Here is an 18,256-nt window from a genome sequence, read left to right on the forward strand (position 1 = left end):
GCCGGGCCAGCAGCTCTCGCTCGGAGCGCTGGCCTGGGCGCACCCGAGCCCCCAGCGATCCCTGGAGCGCAGCCTCAGCACCCGCAGCCCGGCGGGCTGCCTCCCCGACGCCTCCGCCAGGCACTGCCGGTGCTTTGCCCCGTGGGATGCTGCAGCTCCGAGCCCCGGAGCTCGAGCACCCCTCCCATAGCACGTCATGCAGACTGAGCCCTTCCTCGAGCCAGCAGCACCTTCTCCCCCAGGGCAGGCGGGGGGGACGCTGCCAGCACCTGCAACAGGGACAGCAGCAAGGCAGGAGTGCCGGGGCCCAGGCGGGCCGGGTGCCGGGGCCAGGTGCTGTGGCCTGCTAGCACAACGCAGTGGCACAGCAGGCACGGAAGGATATGCACAAGCTCAGTGCGGGATCTGTTTTATTGAGAAACTGAAAGCAGATACAAATCCCTGAAAGAGCTGAAGGTAGCAGCTGTCCCTGCAACAGTGCCCTTCCCCACTGCAAGCAGCCAGTTCTCCCAGGCCACCGGCTGGTGGGGCGGCGAGGCGCTCCGAGGTGAGCACAGGCCCAGCCCAGCCTCCCAGAGCACAGACAGCCAGGACAACGGCCCCAAGGCCAGAGCATCCCCCAGGTTACATGTGCAGTGAGCAAGCCCTGCGCCCGCAGCAGAGCCCTGTCACCCAGCTAGGGGAGAGGGCCACACCACGCTGTGGTGACACCGTAAAAATGCCCAGACAGGAGAAGAGAGGGCTGCATATAGACCCTCCCTCTCTGCCAGGGGCTGCAGACCCTACACAAGACATGATCCCACAAGGCACAACCACTCAATGTGGCACGAGGTAGAATGTGCCCCAGCCATGGGGCCAGGGCGAAGCCCGGCTCACAGAAGTGCCAGGACAGGCGCAGGTCCTGCTGCACTGCACCCCGAGCCGCGGGCTTCGCTTAGTGCTGGGCCACGAGAGAGCCAGGGCGCTGCTGCGGGCCAGACTCCTGGGGCAACCTCAGCTCTGCCAGGCAGGGAGCCTTAGCCCTCCCACAGCAGCAGGGAAGGCACTCTTGGAGCTGGTGCCCCAGCTCCTCCCTGCTCCAAAATCCCAATGCAGGGCCACAAGCCACAGCCGCAAGGGCAGACCCTGCCTGCTGCAGGATGCCCAGATGCCACTGGCACCAGGCTCCCAGGGAATGCTCAGATGCCCAGTTCGGGGGAGCTGAGTAAAAAGCCCCAGTTCCCACAGAAACATGATGGGAAGGTCCTGAAACCACTGTGCCTGCTTCTTCGCCAGTCCACAGCTCAGGGGCAAGAGGCTGTTGTCCTCATTGCTGCAGCTCCACGAGGAAGGGCTCTCCAAGTCAGCAGGCACTTGAGTCAGCTCCCTGGGGAGCAGGGACTCAGAGCTGCACACCCTCCTGGGACAGAATGCAGCCCAGAGCCGCACACTGTCCCACCATGGCAGTCCATTGGGGCTGGCTGCCAAGGACATGGGGCAGCACTACTCTGCGTTGTCCCAGTGGTGCAAGACGTACAGCGCTCAGCTCCACTCCCCATACTCCCTGTCCTGGCTAGGGGAGCCCCCGTGGAGGCACCTACTCCACAGCAGGTCTCTGGGTGCTGCCGGGGGGCGGTGTCGCGTGAGAAGGGTGTTTGAGCTGCAGCACCAGCTTGGTCCCTTCCACATCGGCATCCTGGTGAGGAAGGGCTGTCAGCACTGGCCCCCACCCCAGGCCTAGGCACTCCCCACACAGAGACGAAGGACAGCAGCAGGGCTGCAGTGCAGAGCCAACGACAGTCACCACCTCACTGCAGGTTCCTGACGTATCCTGTCCTTCCCCTGCATCCAAAGGGCTGCAGGGTCCCCATGGCCTTTCCCCAGCCCCAGAGCTCACCATCATCGTCCTGTAGGCCGCTTCTGCTGATTCTTTCTGCGTGAAGTTGATAAAGGCACAGTGTCTCCCCTTAAGCACTCGGATAAAGCGGATCTGCCCAAACCTGCGGGGTAGAGAGGGTCTTGGCAACTAACTCTGCCGCAGAGATGTTCCTGCACCTACATTTTGCTCTCACTGTTTGGGGAGGGTGAAATACAGCATGAAGACACAGCCAAGATGTGATGCAACAGACTGGGGTCAGCTCCTGGAGGCAGTGAACCACCAGGCAGTCTGGGGTCTCACAAGCTGAGTGCCTGCAGGCCAGGAGCACCAGGGAACGGGGACACAGCCAAGGGGCAGTCATGTGGGACAGGCAGATGTGGAGCTAGCAGAGTACCATGGGCACAGGGCCTTGGGCTCAAGGATGGTTATGAAGGATGGACGCAGTGCTGACCGCTTCAGAGAAAGAGGGTCTCAGCTCAGTGACAGTTATGTGGGACAGGACAGATACGGGACTGGCAAGACACTGCAGCTGCAGGGTCTTGGCACAGGAAAGGTGACATGGAGCAGGACAGACACAGGGGTGGCAGGGCACAGGGTCTCCAGGCATTCAGCCTAGGGAAATACTCACTGGCTAAATGAGCTCTGCAGCACCTTCTCAGTGATCTTGGCGGTGACGTTCCCAACCCACAAAGGATAGCAGTCCCTGCCAACCACATCAGTATCACCAACAGCCAGCTTCATAGAATCACAGAATGGGTAAGGTTGGAAGGGACCTCTGGAGACCATCTAGTCCAACCCCCCTGCTCAAGCAGTGGCACCTAGAGCACATTGCACAGGATCACATCCAGGCAGGTTTTGAATATCTCCAGGGAAGGAGATTCCACAGCCTCTCTAGGCAACCTGCTCCAGTGCTCTGTCACTCTAACAGTGAAGAAGTTCTTATATTCAGCTTCATCCTGTGCATCATCTCGAAGTCTCTCCAGCATCACCAGCTCCATATGCAAGCTATGGGATTCACCCTCTCCTGCCTATTGCCTCCCACGAGCAGTGGGCACCCTCCACTGCCAAGCTCAGCACTGCACAGTCCTCATCAGCCTGTTCTCTGCTCTGACCACCCCAGCCCCTACCCCTACCTGGCTGGATGCTGTGACGGCAAGGTCTGCTTGGTGCTAGCTGGAACTGCTGCCTGAGCCAGGCCTTTCGAATGGCTCTTCGAGTTTGTGACAGTCACAAACCCATTCCTGTCCGTTTCACAGCAGCTTCCATTCATCTGCTCCCCTGCCGAAAGGGAAGCCAGGGCTCAGCACACTCCATGGGCCAGACTGGGCAGTGCGTTACAGACTGCAGGCTGACCTCAGTCGTGAGGTCCCCCCAGCTCCCCACCAACTCTGTGGCACCCCCAGACCGCCAGCCCAAGGTTCCTCAGCAGCATCCCAGCTGCCAGCTCTGCTAACGAGTCCAAAGCAAAAACAAACTTCAGTGCCAAGGGTCTCTTACCAGACAGAGCCAGCAGAGGCTCCCCAGTTTCCAGCAGAGAATGTACCGGGACACCCTCGGGGCTACTCACACCACTGGAGCTGGTCTGCTGCAGAGGGGAGAGCAGATCAGGCCCTGCTGCACTGCCAGCCAGGTACAAGCAGTGCTGTCAGGACAGGCGGCGGCTCACCTGCAGCAGGGCCTGGCAGTCCTTCAGCTCGGCAGCTGCATCAGCGTAGGAGCCATACATGCGCAACAGCTCCTCAAATGTGCTCACAGCCTCGGCGTAGCGCTGAGGCCAACAAGAGGTGCTGAGCTCGTGCCTGTCTGCTGGACATGCTTCCGCTTTGCCTCCACTGCTGGGGCCCAGGCCTCAGCACCCAGCACCCATCCTAGGCCAGGTCTCCCTCCTCCACCCCACAAAGGGCTCTGCCCAGCCCCACTGATACTCCCCAGCCCCCGACCCCTGCCTACTGCTCCCAGCCCTGGTACCTTCAGCCCCCTCAGTGCTTTGCCCTTGCGGAAGAAGCCTTTGGGCCATTTGGGCTGGAGACTGAGAGACAACTGCGCGTCCCTGAGAGCCTCCTCGTATTGCTGCAGTTTCTCATAGCAGTACGAGCGGTTCCCGAAGAGCCTGCGGGAAGAGCGAGGTCAGCCAGGCCTCCACAGGCTGCTATACACACTGCTAGCCAGAGCACACCAGGGCCTTCTCCCTGCCCACAAGCAGCCAGCTGGGATCTGGAGACCAGGACACATGGCCCTGGCCTGCGATCCCACAGCACCAGGGCCAGAAAATACCTGCCTCCCTGCCCTGCTACTCACCGGTGCTCCTTGGGATTCAGCTTCGCAGCCTCCGTGAAGGCCTGCACTGCCTCCGCATAGCGACCGTTCTGCGCAGCCTCGTTCCCGCAGCCTGCAGGGAGAGCATCACCCCTCTGCAGACTCGCAAACCCTCCAGGCAGCCCAGCTAGGAGAGCAGAGCTGCATCCCCAGCAGGTAGCAGGGAACATGTACGTTTTCTCGGAGGAGCAAAGGAAAGGAGGGCAAAGGAAAGCTCTGTCTGCGTCATGTGCAAAAGGCATGTCAGGGACAGCCCAGTCACAAAAACTGCCATGCCAGTGTCATGGGAATGCCCAGAGCAAACCCTCCAGATCGCAAATCTAGAGCCTGGGGGAAGCAGAGCAGAGCTCCCACATGCCACCCTCATGCTGTTGCTGCCCTTGGAGGCCTGAAGCACTAACCTGCTAGAATGAGGCTCTGCTCCACTGCGCTTGCATCCAACAGCACAGGCTCAGGCACCTGCGGGGCAGCCAAACACAGTGGCGAGGGAGAGGGCTCAGCGAGACGCAGGCCTGGCCTGCCCCCCAGCCCCGGCGATAAGGCCTGGGCGCAGCAGGCAGGCTGGACGACCCACGAGAGCTGCCTCATCCCTCAGGAGGGCAGGCAAGCGCCCACTGCTTGCTGTGGCCCGTGCCGAGACCTGGAGGCTGTCAGAGCTGGGCAGCAGGCAGAAGCAAACAGGGAACCACTTGCACCGCTGCCAGTCCTGTCCAGCCTCCTCCAAAGAGCTGGGGCAAGAGGACGCCCACCCCCCACAGCTCATCCCCCATCTGTCGGGGCGGGGGGAACAGGGCTCACTGCAGGACCCACAGCGCTACACTCACACACCACTCAGCCTCAGCGGGAGAGAAGGCATCGCAGCTCCCAGCCCGTGTAACTGGGCAGGCAAGGCAGGCCGAGGGCTGCCTGCACAGCCTCCTGTGGGCACAGCGTCCCCGAAAGCACCCACGCAGCCCAGAGCACAGCCACCATTTTCAGCTGGTGGTACGGCCCTGGGGATCCACATACTCCGTCAGCCCCTCATGAAGTCAGTGACTGGCACCTTCCAGCTCGGGGGCTCCCTCTGCCCACACAGGATCCCCCAACCCTAAGTCAGGCCAGCCACACGGTGGGAAGAAAGAAGTCAGTCAGGGCTAAAAGTACTCGCAGCTTCCCATGCATCTTACACTGAGCCATTGCAGCTGCAGTCACTCAGCTCACAAGACCTCGGCCTGTGAGCAGCCTAGAACACCCACCCCACAGCTTCAGGAAAGCCTGCGCCCTGGTCTCCATGCTGGCAGAGCCCCTAGGCAGCAGAGAGGGTCTCCTTTGAGGAGAGACCACTGTGGGATCCAACTCACTTTCTCCTGGGGCCTTTTGTCTGGCTCTGCCTCATCAGTTTTGGCCAGTTTCTCATCAGTTTTGGCTGGTTTCTCTTTCCCAGGCACTGGCAGCTTCACACCTACTTTCTGCCACGCTTTGGAGACAAAGGTGCAGCTCAAATCCAGCTCTTCCTGGGAGAGGAGAACAGTTTAGGGAGGCATGCAAAGCCACGTGCTCCTGACCGCAAGCAGACACCCAGGCGAGCAGCACAGGTGATGCTGCGCAGTGCTCATGGGCTGACCACGCTGGCCCAGACTGAAATGCAGCTCAGCCCAGCCCAGCCTGCCCTGGGAGCACCTCACCTCCATCACCTCCTCCATGCTGGCCTCTGGGTCTCCTGCTCCCTTGTCTCCAGGGCAGACTGCACTCTCCCCAGGACACTGAGAGGCACTGGACTCTGGGCAGTCCCTCGCCTCCTCAGCACTGCTGTTATCACCGTTACCAGCAGCCACAGTACTGTTCAGAGATGATGAACCCTGGGAAGAGAGCACAAGAAGTGAGATAGCAGCTGCATGGGTACTGCTAACCAGGCAGCAGGGCTCTGCCAGCCCACACTTCCCCTCTTGGCTAGGGCACCCTTTGCAGAGACAGCTTCCAGAAGTTCTTGCAGCCATAATGTCTCTCATTCAGACATTTACAGGACCCCTCAAGAAGATACCGCATGCCAGACTGCAGTAAAGCCCAGCTCCACACCCAAAGACAGGCAGGGGGCAAGGCTGGCCGGCCAAAGAGGAAGCTACACGCAGTCACTCACCAGTTCAGCATCCTCATTGATTTTTAGACGTTGCCATAATTTTTCTAGTTTCTTCCGGTCTTTCTGCTTCTAGAAACCAGAGAGAAAGCCGTGAACCAGTGCTGGGCAAATCAGTACAAACCCAAACCTGAACCCAAAACACAGCTCTGTGCTTCACCCTCTACTTAAGTAGAAGAGTGTAAATGAGCACCAGTTCTCTCCCATGAGACATATTTCACCTCCCAGAACTACCACTAAGGTTTGGAAGAAGAAGAGAAAACCTGACCAGTGGTATCTGTGCTCCAGTGCATGCCATGCAAAGTCCAACACCAGGGCACTCTCACCTTCTTCTTGAGTTTCTTCTTCTCAGCTTTCTTTTTGATTCGCTCCTCCTCCGCCACCAGCTCCTTTGCATTTTTCTCTGCTTCCTGAAAAGAGAGAGGTGCTGGTGAGCCCACAAGTCCTGGACCAAGTATGGACCTCCAACACCGTGCCGCAACCAGCAGAGCCCTGAGCTGCACAGACAGCAGGGCCTCAGCTGCCTCTGAGCGTGGCACAGAGCTGTTGCAGGGTGTGTGGCCTGGCTGACAGCAATAACAAGGAACTGGAGAGAACTCATAGAAGAGCCACAGCATCTAGAAGCCAGTTTGTGGGCAGGAGACTGCAGCAGCTCAGCAGCTGCATGCTCACACAGAAGTGAAAATGCGGCTCAGCCACCCATGCCTAAGAGCCACTGTGGAAAGTGTCATCAGCCCAAGGTGGCTCTGCAGTAACCAACACCGGTGCTTGTGGGGGGAGCAGCTCACTCACAAAAGCTGTGCTTTATTCCAGACAAGAGGCAAAGTGACCGCTCAACAGACCTGAGGCGGCTTCCCCGCAGCACTGTGCTGCCCCTCCTCGAGCCAGAGGTTGTGGGCTGGGCAGGGGAAATACCCGCAAGAGTCCCTGTGCCAGATGGGCCAGTCAGAGCACCCCAGGGAATCGCCCTGCTGTGGGTCACCCCCAACAGCTGCAGGACCCAGCTCCGCAGTGGCCAGAGCCTGTGGGTCGAGCATGCCTGCAGGGGGACAGCAGGGCCCCCCACAGCAGCAGGGAACAGCAGAGCCCATCCCCTGCACCACCAGCTCCTTGTCCCTCTGGGCCTTGTGAGTAGACAGGACAAGAGGCACCAGGTGATGTGGCACTGCAGGGGTGGGGACAGGGACAAGCTGGGACACAGAGCACCTACAGAAAAGAAATAGAGAACACAGAGCCCAGGAGAGCATCTCTCTAATCTGCTACCTCAGGTGTAACTTGCTGTTTCCAGGGCAGGTTTATGATGTGCATTTTTGCATCTAAGTAGCGCTCAGGGGAGTCAGCAAACAGAGAGTCCTTGCACAAGAAAGACTTCTTGAATCCGCAGAAGTTGTAGTTGTGATTGCTGTCCTCACTGGGAATGTCACAGTCCTGGCTGTAAGCAGTCCATTCCTCCTCCTCACCCTCCTCCTCACTGGAGAGCTCCAGGTTGCCGGAGCTGTAGCGGAATTGCCAGTCTGTGCAGGGAAAATGGCTGCACTCAGGAGACAGAGAAAAGAGGAGCCCTGCCACACGAAGACAGACAAAGACATGCCCTGCCGCTCTTCTCCCGCAACCACATGACACTAGAGACAGCTATTTCTATCCTGACATCTCCTGCTGTGCCATCGCTGAAACAGCAAACTGCACAGGCATGAAAATGAGTCAGAGGTGCCACGTATGCTCCAAGTTTCACCTGCCATTCTGAGATGCAGCCACTGCCCAGACACAGGAAGAACAGGCAGCGGATTACACCCCCGAGCTCAACAAAAACGACGGACAAAACAAAGCACAACGTAGAAAGAACAGCAACCAGCAAGTAAGGTTGCACTTGAAAAATGCAGACCTGGAAGGATCTGAGGGTGGAGGAGCATGGGAGAGCCAAGCAGAGACCTGCCCCGACAGCACTGCAACGTGTCCCCTGGGAGGCGGGTGCGCTCCCTCCCGCCGAGCTCCGCAGGGAAGCGAGAGCAGCTGCTCTGCTCGTCTCTGCGTTCGCCAGGCGGCTCTGCTGCTCTCAGCAGGCGAGCTCCCTGTGGGAGACCACGGCTCACCCCAAGCCCACATATTCCCCCAGCGGGGTCCTGGTTCTGGAGAGAAGCGGGGCACACCTGTCACACAGCTCAAACAGCGGGGTGAGACACAGCAGGGTCGCAGGCCGGAGAACCTCCTCAGCCAAGCCCGCTGTGTCTAACCAGTGCCCTGGACCTCGTGAGCAGCACAGAGCCTTGTCCCAGCCCAGCCGCGAGCGTGCAGTAACCCACAGCCCCTCTCCAGGGCTGGCAAACAGGCACTTCCCCACCGCGCAGGCACAGCGTGGAAAAGGCTCTGCCAGGCTTTCAGAAAGAGCAGCTCCCACTCGCTGGGGGGGAACAAAGAGGTGGGTGCCCCCCTCTGCCAGCTCCCACCGCCCACAGTCTGCAGCACCACCCCCAGAACCAGGAGGAGAAGCCAGCAGAGGAATGACTCCCTGCAACGGCAGGAGCAAGAGACTCGCTATTTCCAAACACCGAGCTCTCCAGACAGCTGCCGAACTCTGCCCCCAGCCCTATCACCTGAGCATCTTTCAGCAGCAGCTCTTGTGGCTTCGCCCCGGTCGAACACATCCTGCACCCCAAACACGTCCCCCGTCACAGCACGATGCACCGTGTTCGAGGCGGTCTGCGGAGATCAGGAGGTGGAGCGGCTCTGCTACGCTCCAGCCCGTGGCCCCAGCCCCGGCCCGGAGAGGCCAGGCGGTCCCCACCGCGCTGCCCGCTGGCTCCCGCCACTCCGGGAACACCCGAGCCGCGGCCGGGAGCCGGGCAGAGGCAACGGCGGGGAGCTTCCCCGCGGCCCCTCTGTGCAGCCGCCCCCGCGCCGGGGGTCCCCGGAGGCCCCGCCACCCACCTGCCGCTGCCTCCAGAGGGGCTCCGGGGCGCCGGGCGCGGCGTGCAGCGGGCAGCGCGGCCCTGCGGGGGAGCGCGCCTGAGCCGCGGCCGCGGCGGAAACGAAACCGAAAGGCAGCGAGGGAGGCCGCGGCGCAGGGCGGCGCCGGCCCTCACCGCCCCATCGGGCCCGGCCCCGCGCTGCCCCCGCCGCGCTGCCTCCGCACAGCGGCGCAGAAGGACCCGGCGCCTGTCGCCGCCGTGACCCGCCTACCGGCCCCCCCCCCCGCCCCGGGGAACCCCACCGCCCCCCTCCCCGCCTCGCCTCTGCCCCGGGACCCCCCCAGACCCTCCCGGACCGCCTCTGCCCCGAGGATTCCCCCAGCCCCCCCGCACCAGGTCACCGTACACGGGCTCAGCCCCGGGGTTCCCCCCCCGGACCCTCCCTGGCGCCATCTCGCCCCGGAACCCCCCCCCCCCACAACCCCCCCCCCGCACCGCCTCTGCCCCAGGGAGCCCCCCCCCCAGGGCACCCCCGCTCTCCTGGGGACCCCCACGGCCCCCTCCCGCCCTCCTCTGCCCCACGGAGCCTCCCGGGCACCCCCGCTCTCCCGGGGACCCCCCGCCCCCCTCCCGCTCTCCTCTGCCCCAGGCCCCCCCCTCCACCCTCCTCTACCCCACGGAGCCCCCCCCCCAGGGCATCCCCGCTCTCCCGGGGACCCCCACGGTCCCCTCCCGCCCTCCTCTGCCCCACGGAGCCCCCCCCCAGGGCACCCCCGCTCTCCCGGGGACCCCCACGGCTCCCTCTCGCCCTCCTCTGCCCCACGGAGCCCCCCCAGGGCACCCCCGCTCTCCCGGGGACCCCCACGGCTCCCTCTCGCCCTCCTCTGCCCCAAGGAGGCCCCCAGGGCACCTCCCGCTGCCTCGGGGACCCCATCGGGACCCCGAGCCCCCCCACGCAGACCCTGTCCCGGGCCCCCCCACCGGCAACCCCCCCACCGCCCGGGACACCTGCCCCGACGCCTCCCCACGTACTGCCGCTCCAGCCGCCCGCGCCCGGCACGCAGCCCCAGGGGCAGTCGCCGAGCGCGGCCCCGGCGGGACCCCGCGGCCCGCCCGCCCCCAGCATGGCCGCGGCCGCCGGAAGCGCCTCTGCCCGCCGCGGGGCGCCCTCGCCGGAAGCGCGGCGCGGCGGCGGGAGGGTGAGGCCGCCCAGCCGCCATGTTGGCTGCGGGCAAGCCGCACGCGACGGCGGCCCGCGAGGCCCAAGACACGCCGGGGGGGTGGCGCGCAGCGCGGCCGGTGCCACGTCCCTTCATGCCATCCCAGTGCTGGGCTCGGCTGTGCTGTGCTGGGTCCCCGCGTCCCAACATGGGGCACGTCTGGGCTCGCTGGGCACTGTGTCCCCCCCGCAGCGTCCCCACATCGGGACAGGACAGGGCCCTGTGTCCCCCCACGGGGATGGTGCGTAGTAGAGACTAGTCATATGTTAAGGACTATTCCTACGCTGTATCTTAAATTAGCACGCTAGCATAATCAAATTAGAGCTGAGATTCAGCACAGCACTCGCCATTTCCTATACACGGCACCGCAGGAGGGAGGCGCGGGCAGGTGCGCAGCTGCCCTGGGATCAGTGCGAGTCCCTCTCCTCGGATGCCAGGATTAGCGCGCGGATGAGGTCTAAGCTCATTTCCAGCCAGCCCTGCCCGTGGGCAGCTGCCTGGCCCTGGCTGCTCCAGGGATGATCCAGCATGGCGGAGGGCGGCTTTGAGAGGAGCTGCGGGAAGCCCTCCCTCGAGGTGAGGCCTCAGAGCACCGTGCCCGCAGGGGTCAGTGCCACATCCCTGGCAGGCGGGGACACTGCCGGTCCTGGGGGAGGGTGGCACAGTGCCCCTACCCCATGGCAGGGCCCTGCGAGGGGTGCGGGCAGCAGGTGGGCCGGGTCGGAGGGAGGCTCCTACCGAGGCCAAGCCAGGACTGCTTTGGGCTTTCCTGCCCCCGGCGGTTCTGAGGTCGAGGGTGAAGATCCCTGGCAAAGCCTCAGCTGTGAAAGTGGCGGCTGAGTCAGGCAGGAGCTGCCTGAGGCCGAGCCGAGCCGCAAGCCCCCTTTACCCGCCGTGGGCAGGTCGGGCCAGACTGGGACAACGCTGCCTCTGGCGTCCTCCTCCTCCTCTACGGCTCCACGCCCTCCCGAGCCCTTCGCACTGCTAACGCTCCCGGGGAAGGCGCCGGGGCCAGCGCTGGCCTCACCCCCCGGCTGGAAGGGGCTCGGGAGCAAAGCAGGGTCCTCCTCTGCCCTGGGGCCTGGGGAGGGCAGCGGCGGGACCCCGGCCACGCCGCTGAGCCCGGGCAGGGCCCCCGCCAGGCCCTGCGGTGCTGCCCGCCGCCTCCGTTTCCGCCCGGCAGCGCTGCCGGTGCTCGTGGGGATTAGCACGCTAACCGGGACCAGGAGGGGCTCCACGGGGGTCCCGGCGCGGCTGCCCTCTTTCGGGGCAGGACCCCGCTGGGGCCACAGGCCGGCGGGAGGGCACAGGGCCCTTGCGGCAGCTCCCCGGCCGGGCCAGGCAGTCGGATGGACCCGGCGCCGGGCCCGGGCGCGGCCCCGCCGCGGAGCAGGGGGCGGGACGCGGGGCGCGGGCCCGGCGCGGCGGCCGCGGCGGCTCCATGGCAACGGCGGGCCCCGCCCCCGGCACCCCCCACCCACCCCGGGCCCCGCCCCCTGGGCGGCTCCCCACACAAGCCCCGCCCCTCCCGGCCGCGGCGGGCGTGGCCCAACCGAGGGGCGGAGACTCTCAGCTCGGGCCCCGCCCCTGCCTGCCGCCGCGTGACCGGTGACGTGTACGCTCCGCGGGCACCGGTTGGCGGCGGCGGGGCCACGTGGGGGCGCGGCCGGGCGGCGCGGGGGCAGGTAGGGAGCGCGGCCGCGGCGCGAGGCCGCCGGGACCCGCGAGCCGCCGTAGCGGGGTCGCGGGCCGGGAGGGGGGCGTGGCCGGCGGGGAGCCCCGCCCACCGCGCGGGCCGAGGCCCTCCTCAGAGGTCGGCCCCGCCCCGCGCGCAGGCCCCGCCCCTCTCCGCCCCCCCCCCCCGGCCCGAGGGTCCGTGACCCCTCGGCAGTGCAGGGGCTGGGGGGCTCCGCCAGGAGCGGGGACCCCGGGGGAGGCGCTGCGGCGGCCCTGTGGGGCACGGGGCAGGGAGTGGGGTGCCGGGAGGGTGCTCCGAGGGGGGCAGGGGCTGGGGGGAGCCCTATGTGGGGCTGGGGGGCTCTGTAGGGGGCCCTAAGCAGAGAGTGGGGTGCTGGGGGGCCGTATGGGGAGAACTGGGCATAGAGTGGGGTGCTGGGGGGCCCTATGGAGGGCTCTGTAGGGGTCCCTGAGCAGCAAATGGGGTGCTGGGGGGGCCTGTAGGGGGTAGGGGCTCTATGGGGAGCATTGGGCATAGAATGGGGTGCTGAAGGGGGCTAGGGGCTCTGTGGGGAGAACTGGACATAGAGTGGGGTGCTGGAGGCCCTATGGAGGGCTCTGTAGGGGGCCCTGAGCAGCAAATGGGGTGCTCGGGGGGCCCTGTAGGGGGTAGGGGCTCTATGGGGAGCATTGGGCATAGAGTGAGGTGCTGGGGGGCCCTGTAGGGGGTAGGGGCTCTATGGGGAGCATTGGGCATAGAGTGGGATGCTGGGGGGGGGGGCTGGGGACCCTCTGAGTGTCCCTGAGCAGCAAGTGGGGTGTTGGGAGGCTCTATGGGGCACTGGCCGTAGAGGGTGTGCTGGGCGGCCTCTGAGGGCAGCACCAGGCAGGGTGATATGGGGGACCCATGGGGGGCCCTGGGCAGGGAGCAGGGTGCTGTAGGGGCCTACAAGGGGGCAGGGAGCAGGGAGTCACGGGGGGTGCTGGGGGGCTGGAGGGGCTCCAGGCAGAGAGTGGGGAGCCTGGGGGGCTGGCTGTGGGGAGCCTGGGGGGCAAACATGGCAACAGTGAGCGGGGTGCCCTGGGGCCTGCTGAGGGGTCACCGGGGGGCTGCACAGAGGGGAGGCCTCGGGGCCCCAGGAGCAACGTGAGGGATCATCGCTGCCCCCCAGGCAGGGAGTTGCGGGGCTCGTGGGGGCTGTCAGTGCCCCCAGGCGAGGACCCATGGGGCCTGTCGCTGCCCCCACGGCGGGGAGCTGTGGGGCAGCCCGCTCTGACAGCCATGGCTCTTCCTTGCAGTTGGTTGAGGCCGGGGGCATCGGCCTGAACGCCGTCTTCCTCCTCCTCATGTCCCGGCTGCCACCAGCCTCCAGCTCCATCCTGCCGCCCCCGAGGCCGCTGCTGGGGCCCCGGCGAGTGTCGTGGAGCCGTGGGGCTGCCCGCGGGGAGCCGGAGGAGCCGCCCGAGCGGGGTGAGAGGGGTCCCCGCCACAGCCGGGGCTGAGCCGGGCAGCAGCTCACGGGGCTGCTGCCCGCCCGGGAAACGCCGCGGGGCCCAAATCCGCTGCCCGCGGCGTGAGCCTCCTTGCGGCCCCTTATCCCTTAATTGCATTTGCCCACGCTGCCCCCGTTGCACGGGTAATCCCTGGGAATTACCGGGCGCCCGGCAGCGGGAGCGCAAGGGGCCTGGAGCGGCTCGGCCGAGGCGGAGCAGCCGGAGGGGGCAGAGGGGAAGGGCTGGGGGCGCGGGGGCGGCCTTGCCGGGCCGGGGGGGAGGGGGGCTCCGGGGGTCAGGGCGGCTGCAGGGCAGCGTGGCGGCGCGCCGTCCCTCCGGGCGCCGCGGCTGGCCGGGCCTCCCGCGTCGCCGTCCCCCGAGCCGCCGTCCGTCCGTCCGTCCGCAGGCACCGGCTCCCTGGCCTCGCTGGCGCGCTCGCTGCAGAAGGCGGAGGCCGCGCTGCGGAGCTGTGTGAGCCCCGGCCTGCGGCGCCTGCTGCTCCCGCGGCCCTGCGAGCGCGCCTGCGACGGCGACGACGAGGACTCCCCGGAGGCGCTGGCCCGCCTGGCCCGGGTGGAGCAGAGCTTCGTGGGGCTGCGCCGGTGCTTCTGCGTCTGGGAGAACCCCCGCAGCGAGACCTTCCAGGGCCGCGTCCGGCCGCTGCCCGGCGACGCGGCGCACGCCGCCTTCTCCTACCACCCGCTCCATCCGCGCGTGGCCGAGCGCTGCGCCAGGCTGCACGCGCTGCTCCAGCACCGCCACCACCTCCGCCTCTCCCGCGAGTACTGCCGCCGCCTCAAGGCCGCCTCCGACTTCGTCCGCCAGCTGCTGCCCCTCGTGGAGCATCCGGGGCCGCAGGCGCCGGCCCCAGAGCCGGGGGCGGCGCGGCCGCTGCGCGGGCTCTGCGAGGAGCTGCGGACGCACGCCGGCCACTGGAGCGGGCTGCAGCGGCGCGTGCGCGGTGACCCGTGGCTGCGCCCGCTGCTGCTGCGCGGGCACGAGTCGGTGGCGCGCATGCAGCGGGCGCTGGCGCTGCTGGCGCTGCTGGCGGTGCGCCTGGTGGAGAGCTACGCGGAGGCGACGCTGCGGGGCCTGGCGCGCGCCAGCCCCACCTCGGCCCCCCCCGCGCTGCTTGCGGACATCTTCCAGGGCCTGGAGATCTACAACCGCGTGGTGGAGGACCTGGCCCTGGAGCTGGGCTCCCACCGCCTGTCCGGCGACCTCGCCGCCTGGCGCGGCGCCCCCGGGGTCGCCGGGGACGGCTCCCCGGCCTTCCCCGCCGCGAGGGTGCTGGCCGTACTGGCAGCCGAGCGGGGCCAGCTGGCCGCCGAGCGGCTCTGGCAGCTCCTCCAGCGCCAGGACTGGGGCAGCAGGCCGGAACACGTCCGCTGGGAAGATGCCGCAGTGCTGCAGCCTTTGGGCGCCGAAGCGGGCGCGGGATCGCCGGGGCACCGCAGAGGGGAGGAGCTGGCGAGGCTCCCCGGAGAGCTGCAGGCGCTGTGCAGGGAGGACAAGGAGCTCATGGACCTGGTGCTGGGCGCGCTGGTGGCCTCCACCGACAGCCTCTGGCAGCACGTGCTCAAGCGGCCCAAGCAGGAGAAGGCGGCGGCGGCAGCCTGCCCCGAGGCCCTAGTCCTGCTGGCGGCTGGCCCTGGCCGCGGCTCTCCCGGCTGGAAGTCGGTGCGGTGGCGGGACGCGTCCCACGCGGAGGCGGCCGAGGCGCTGCACGCCCAGTACTCCCCGCTCTGCTGGCGGGCGGCCGGCGCCGCGCTGGGCTGGCGCCTGGAGCTCGCGGCGCGCTCGGCCGCGGCGCTGGCGCGGCAGCTGGGCCAGGCTCTGGGGCAGGGTAGGTGCCGGGACGCGGAGGGGGCTGCGGGGCACCGGTTCCCCGGCACGGGGCCCGGCCAGCGGGGACCCTTCCGAGCCCACGGGCGGCCCCGAGGCACGGCTCTGTGGGCGCTGCGGCCGGCGCTGGCCCTCACCCCGGTCCCTTGCAGCCCGCCTGCCCCCGGCATGCGAGGAGGAGCTGAGGCGGCTCTGCCTGCGCCTACTCTGCTGCGGCGTCTTCCTGAGCTGGGACGGCGGTGAGTGGGCCGGGGGGCGGCGCGGGGCTCCGGGGGGGCGGCGCGGGGCCCCGGCGCTGCTCACCAGCCTCCCCGCAGGCTTCGCCCGAGCCCTGGGCTCGGCGCTCTCCGACAAGTGCTCTGCGGAGCCGGAGCAGGCAGGAGGAGCGGTGCAGAGCAGGACGGCGCGGCTCCTGCAGCAGCTCTTCCCCGGCCTGGCCCTCGCCCTGCGCTGCCTAGAGCCGCGGCCTGCCGGGCCGGCTGGTGAGTGGGGCGTCATCGGGCGCGGGGCACGGTGCACGGTGCGCGGTGCACAGCGCGGGCACAGCGCGCTGCGCACAGTGCGTGGCACGTGGGGCACGGGGCACGGCGCACGGTGCCGTTCCCTCTGCGGCGCCCTGCTGCGCCGAGCTCCTGCCCCTGGACCCCCACTGTGCTGGGCCCCCGCACACCCCCTGCCTCACCTGCTCCCTGGCCTGGGGGGCCGCTTGCCCCGTGCTGCGCCCCGCCGGGCCCCGCGCTCGCGGCTCTGCCGGGCCCGGCCGCCACGTCGCCGTGCTCTCTCGCCCGCCCAGGCGTCCCCCCTGGCTCGCCCAGCCTGCGCCTGCAGCTGCTGGCCCGCTGCCTGGCCACGGCGCAGGCCGCTGGCTCCTGGCTCATGAGCAAAGCCTACCAGTACCTGGCGTCCTGGTCCCTGCGCCAGTTCCTGCTCGTCACCCAGGGAGATCTGCAGGCAAGTGCGGGGCGGGTGGCGGTGCCGCGGCGTGGGGCCCCGGTCCCGGCCGGGCCGTTCCTCACCCCTCTCCTGCCTGCAGCTGCTGAAGGCTGAGGCAGCGGAGCTGATGGTCCTGGTGAGCGCAGCCTTCCCGGAGGTGGGCGACGGCGCCGAGCCGCGGCCCTCGGCCCTGCTCCGCCACCAGGAGCAGCAGCTGTGCCGGCAGATCCGCTCGGCGGCCACCGGCATCCAGGTACGGCCGGAGCGGCGCTCGGCTCGGCCCCTCGCCTCCCGGCCGTCCTCGGCCCCGCGGCCGCCCCGGTGCCGCGCCGTGCCGTGCCCGGCGGGGACGCGCCGCCACCGGCTCCCGCGCTCCGCTCCTCAGCTCTTCTCGGAGGACGCGCTGCGGATGTTCTCCACCGACTGCAAGCGGATGTCGGCAGAGATCTTTGACCAGACCATGCCGCTGGGCAAGCACTGGAGGCTCGGCCTCCGCCCGGGTGGGTAGCAGGCGCCTCGGTGCCCGCGCTCCTGGCAGAGCTGCGGCTCGTCGGCAGCGTGCATCGCGTGCCCGTGGCCTGGGCGGGCGGGGGGCCGTAGCCCACCCGAGGCATGGGCCCGGCCGGGCGCTGTGGGGCCAACGGGGTCCTGCCTGCCCTTGCAGAGCTGCCCAGCTCGCCCAGCGAGTACGCCGCCGCCGCCGCCCAGACCGTGCTGGGCCAGGTGCTGCAGGGCGTCCAGCTGCTGCCACGGGACTCCCAGGTGCCCACGCTCACGCAGGTCATGACGGCCTTCGTGGAGGCCTGGATGGACCACATCCTCGCCCAGAAGATCAAATTCAGGTAGCGGGCAGGGCTGGGGCGGGGGCAGCCCCGCAGCCCCCGGGGCTGCCCCTGAGCCCCTGCCCGGCCTCCCCAGCCTCCAGGGTGCCTTGCAGCTGAAGCAGGACTTCGACCTGGTGCGGGAGCTAGTGCAGTCGGAGCACTACAGCCTGGCGCCGGAGATCCGGCAGTCGCTGCTCTCGCTGCGCGTCTTCCAGCAGATGGACAGCGCCATCCTCTGCCTCCTGCAGCAGCCCAGCGGCAAGGCCTACCTGCCCTCCCACACCTGGCAGTCGCTGCGCCAGTGCTGTGAGTGCGGCGCGGCGCGGACCGGGGCGCGCCGAGCGCTGCTGCCAGCCCGCGCTCGCCGGCCCCGGCGCGGCACCCTGCAGCGCCACCCTCTCCCCACTCTGCCGGCCTGGGCTCTGCTGCGCCCGGAGAGGGGCTGGTCTCGGCAGCGCTGGCTGCCTCCATCCCTCTGGGCTCTGCCCGGCGCCAGGGTGCCCAAGCCCCGGGAACGGCTGCGGGTCTGCACCTGCCGCCCGTTTGGGAAGCGGCAGCCGGGGAGCTTCGGCCGGACTGCGGCAGTGCCGGGGGCACCGGCGGGGGCGAGGGGAGCACCCACGGGGGGCGGGGGAGGTGAGCAGCCCCGGCAGCATGGCCTGGGCCAGCTCCGAGGCGTCTGGGCTGCAGGCGCTGCCAGCGCGGCTCCAGGGCGGCGGGAGGGAGCCGGGATCCCTGGGGATGCCCCTCGCCTGACTCCCGCCTCTTCTCCCCATCCAGGCTCCAACGACGGCCCCCGGGAGCCGGGCGCCGGCAGCCTTAACGGCCTGGAGAGCCTGGAGGCGGCGGGGGCGGCGGAGGGGGCGGCCGGCGGCGCCCCGTGCCCCGGCCGGCTGCGGAGCGGCGCCCCCGAGTCCTACGTGAGCGGCAGCCAGCAGCAGTGGCTGTCGCTGCGGCTGCGCGGCCCCCGGCGCTGGCGCGTGCCCGGGCTGCCCTGCGTCACCCGCGGCCCCGAGCCCTGAGCCGGCCGGGCAGGAATAAAGCGGCCGCAGGGCCCCGAGCCGCGCTGC

General features: G+C 68.2%; 2 protein-coding genes across 3 annotated transcripts; one reads left to right on the top strand and one right to left on the bottom strand.

Moving 5' to 3' along the window:
* Positions 1 to 393: 393 nt before the first annotated feature.
* On the bottom strand, positions 394 to 9,646 carry TTC31 (tetratricopeptide repeat domain 31). Its single transcript, XM_062574476.1, has 17 exons — positions 9,600 to 9,646; positions 9,213 to 9,405; positions 8,879 to 8,984; positions 7,551 to 7,801; positions 6,614 to 6,697; positions 6,291 to 6,359; positions 5,839 to 6,012; positions 5,515 to 5,667; positions 4,576 to 4,633; positions 4,157 to 4,247; positions 3,827 to 3,968; positions 3,525 to 3,626; positions 3,356 to 3,443; positions 2,992 to 3,136; positions 2,487 to 2,561; positions 1,877 to 1,979; positions 394 to 1,675 (listed from the first exon to the last, which is right to left on the bottom strand). Exons 1-17 carry the CDS (start codon positions 9,644 to 9,646, stop codon positions 1,577 to 1,579), a joined length of 1,980 nt encoding a protein of 659 aa, XP_062430460.1. The 3' UTR covers positions 394 to 1,576.
* Positions 9,647 to 13,233: 3,587 nt separating this feature from the next.
* CCDC142 (coiled-coil domain containing 142) lies at positions 13,234 to 18,246 on the top strand. 2 transcript variants are annotated; one of them, XM_062574823.1, is made up of 11 exons: positions 13,234 to 13,561; positions 13,991 to 15,430; positions 15,582 to 15,668; positions 15,747 to 15,911; positions 16,223 to 16,374; positions 16,457 to 16,615; positions 16,748 to 16,862; positions 17,027 to 17,204; positions 17,281 to 17,320; positions 17,435 to 17,492; positions 17,967 to 18,246. In XM_062574823.1, exons 1-11 carry the CDS (start codon positions 13,315 to 13,317, stop codon positions 18,206 to 18,208), a joined length of 2,883 nt encoding a protein of 960 aa, XP_062430807.1. In that variant the 5' UTR covers positions 13,234 to 13,314; the 3' UTR covers positions 18,209 to 18,246. The 2 variants fall into 2 exon arrangements, with proteins under 2 accessions (XP_062430807.1, XP_062430805.1); XM_062574821.1 differs by having other exon boundaries at positions 17,281 to 17,492.
* Positions 18,247 to 18,256: the final 10 nt, after the last annotated feature.

Source organism: Rhea pennata, chromosome 4 (assembly GCF_028389875.1).
Source record: "Rhea pennata isolate bPtePen1 chromosome 4, bPtePen1.pri, whole genome shotgun sequence".
Classification (NCBI taxonomy): Eukaryota; Metazoa; Chordata; class Aves; order Rheiformes; family Rheidae; genus Rhea; species Rhea pennata.

Bases quoted from the DNA above. Each gene is read 5' to 3' on its own strand.
- TTC31 (XM_062574476.1), bottom strand. From the start codon at position 9,646: ATGGCGCCAGGGAGGGTCCGGGGGGGGAACCCCGGGGCTGAGCCCGT. The intron at 3,969-4,156 runs GTGAGTAGCAGG...CTCTTCCCGCAG, and splicing joins CTGAATCCCAAGGAGCACCG to GCTCTTCGGGAACCGCTCGT. The intron at 2,562-2,991 runs GTAGGGGTAGGG...TGTGGTTGGCAG, and splicing joins CCGTCACAGCATCCAGCCAG to GGACTGCTATCCTTTGTGGG.
- CCDC142 (XM_062574821.1), top strand. From the start codon at position 13,315: ATGGGGCCTGTCGCTGCCCCCACGGCGGGGAGCTGTGGGGCAGCCCGC. The intron at 17,205-17,280 runs GTAGCGGGCAGG...CGGCCTCCCCAG, and splicing joins GCCCAGAAGATCAAATTCAG to CCTCCAGGGTGCCTTGCAGC. The intron at 17,493-17,966 runs GTGAGTGCGGCG...CTCCCCATCCAG, and splicing joins GCAGTCGCTGCGCCAGTGCT to GCTCCAACGACGGCCCCCGG.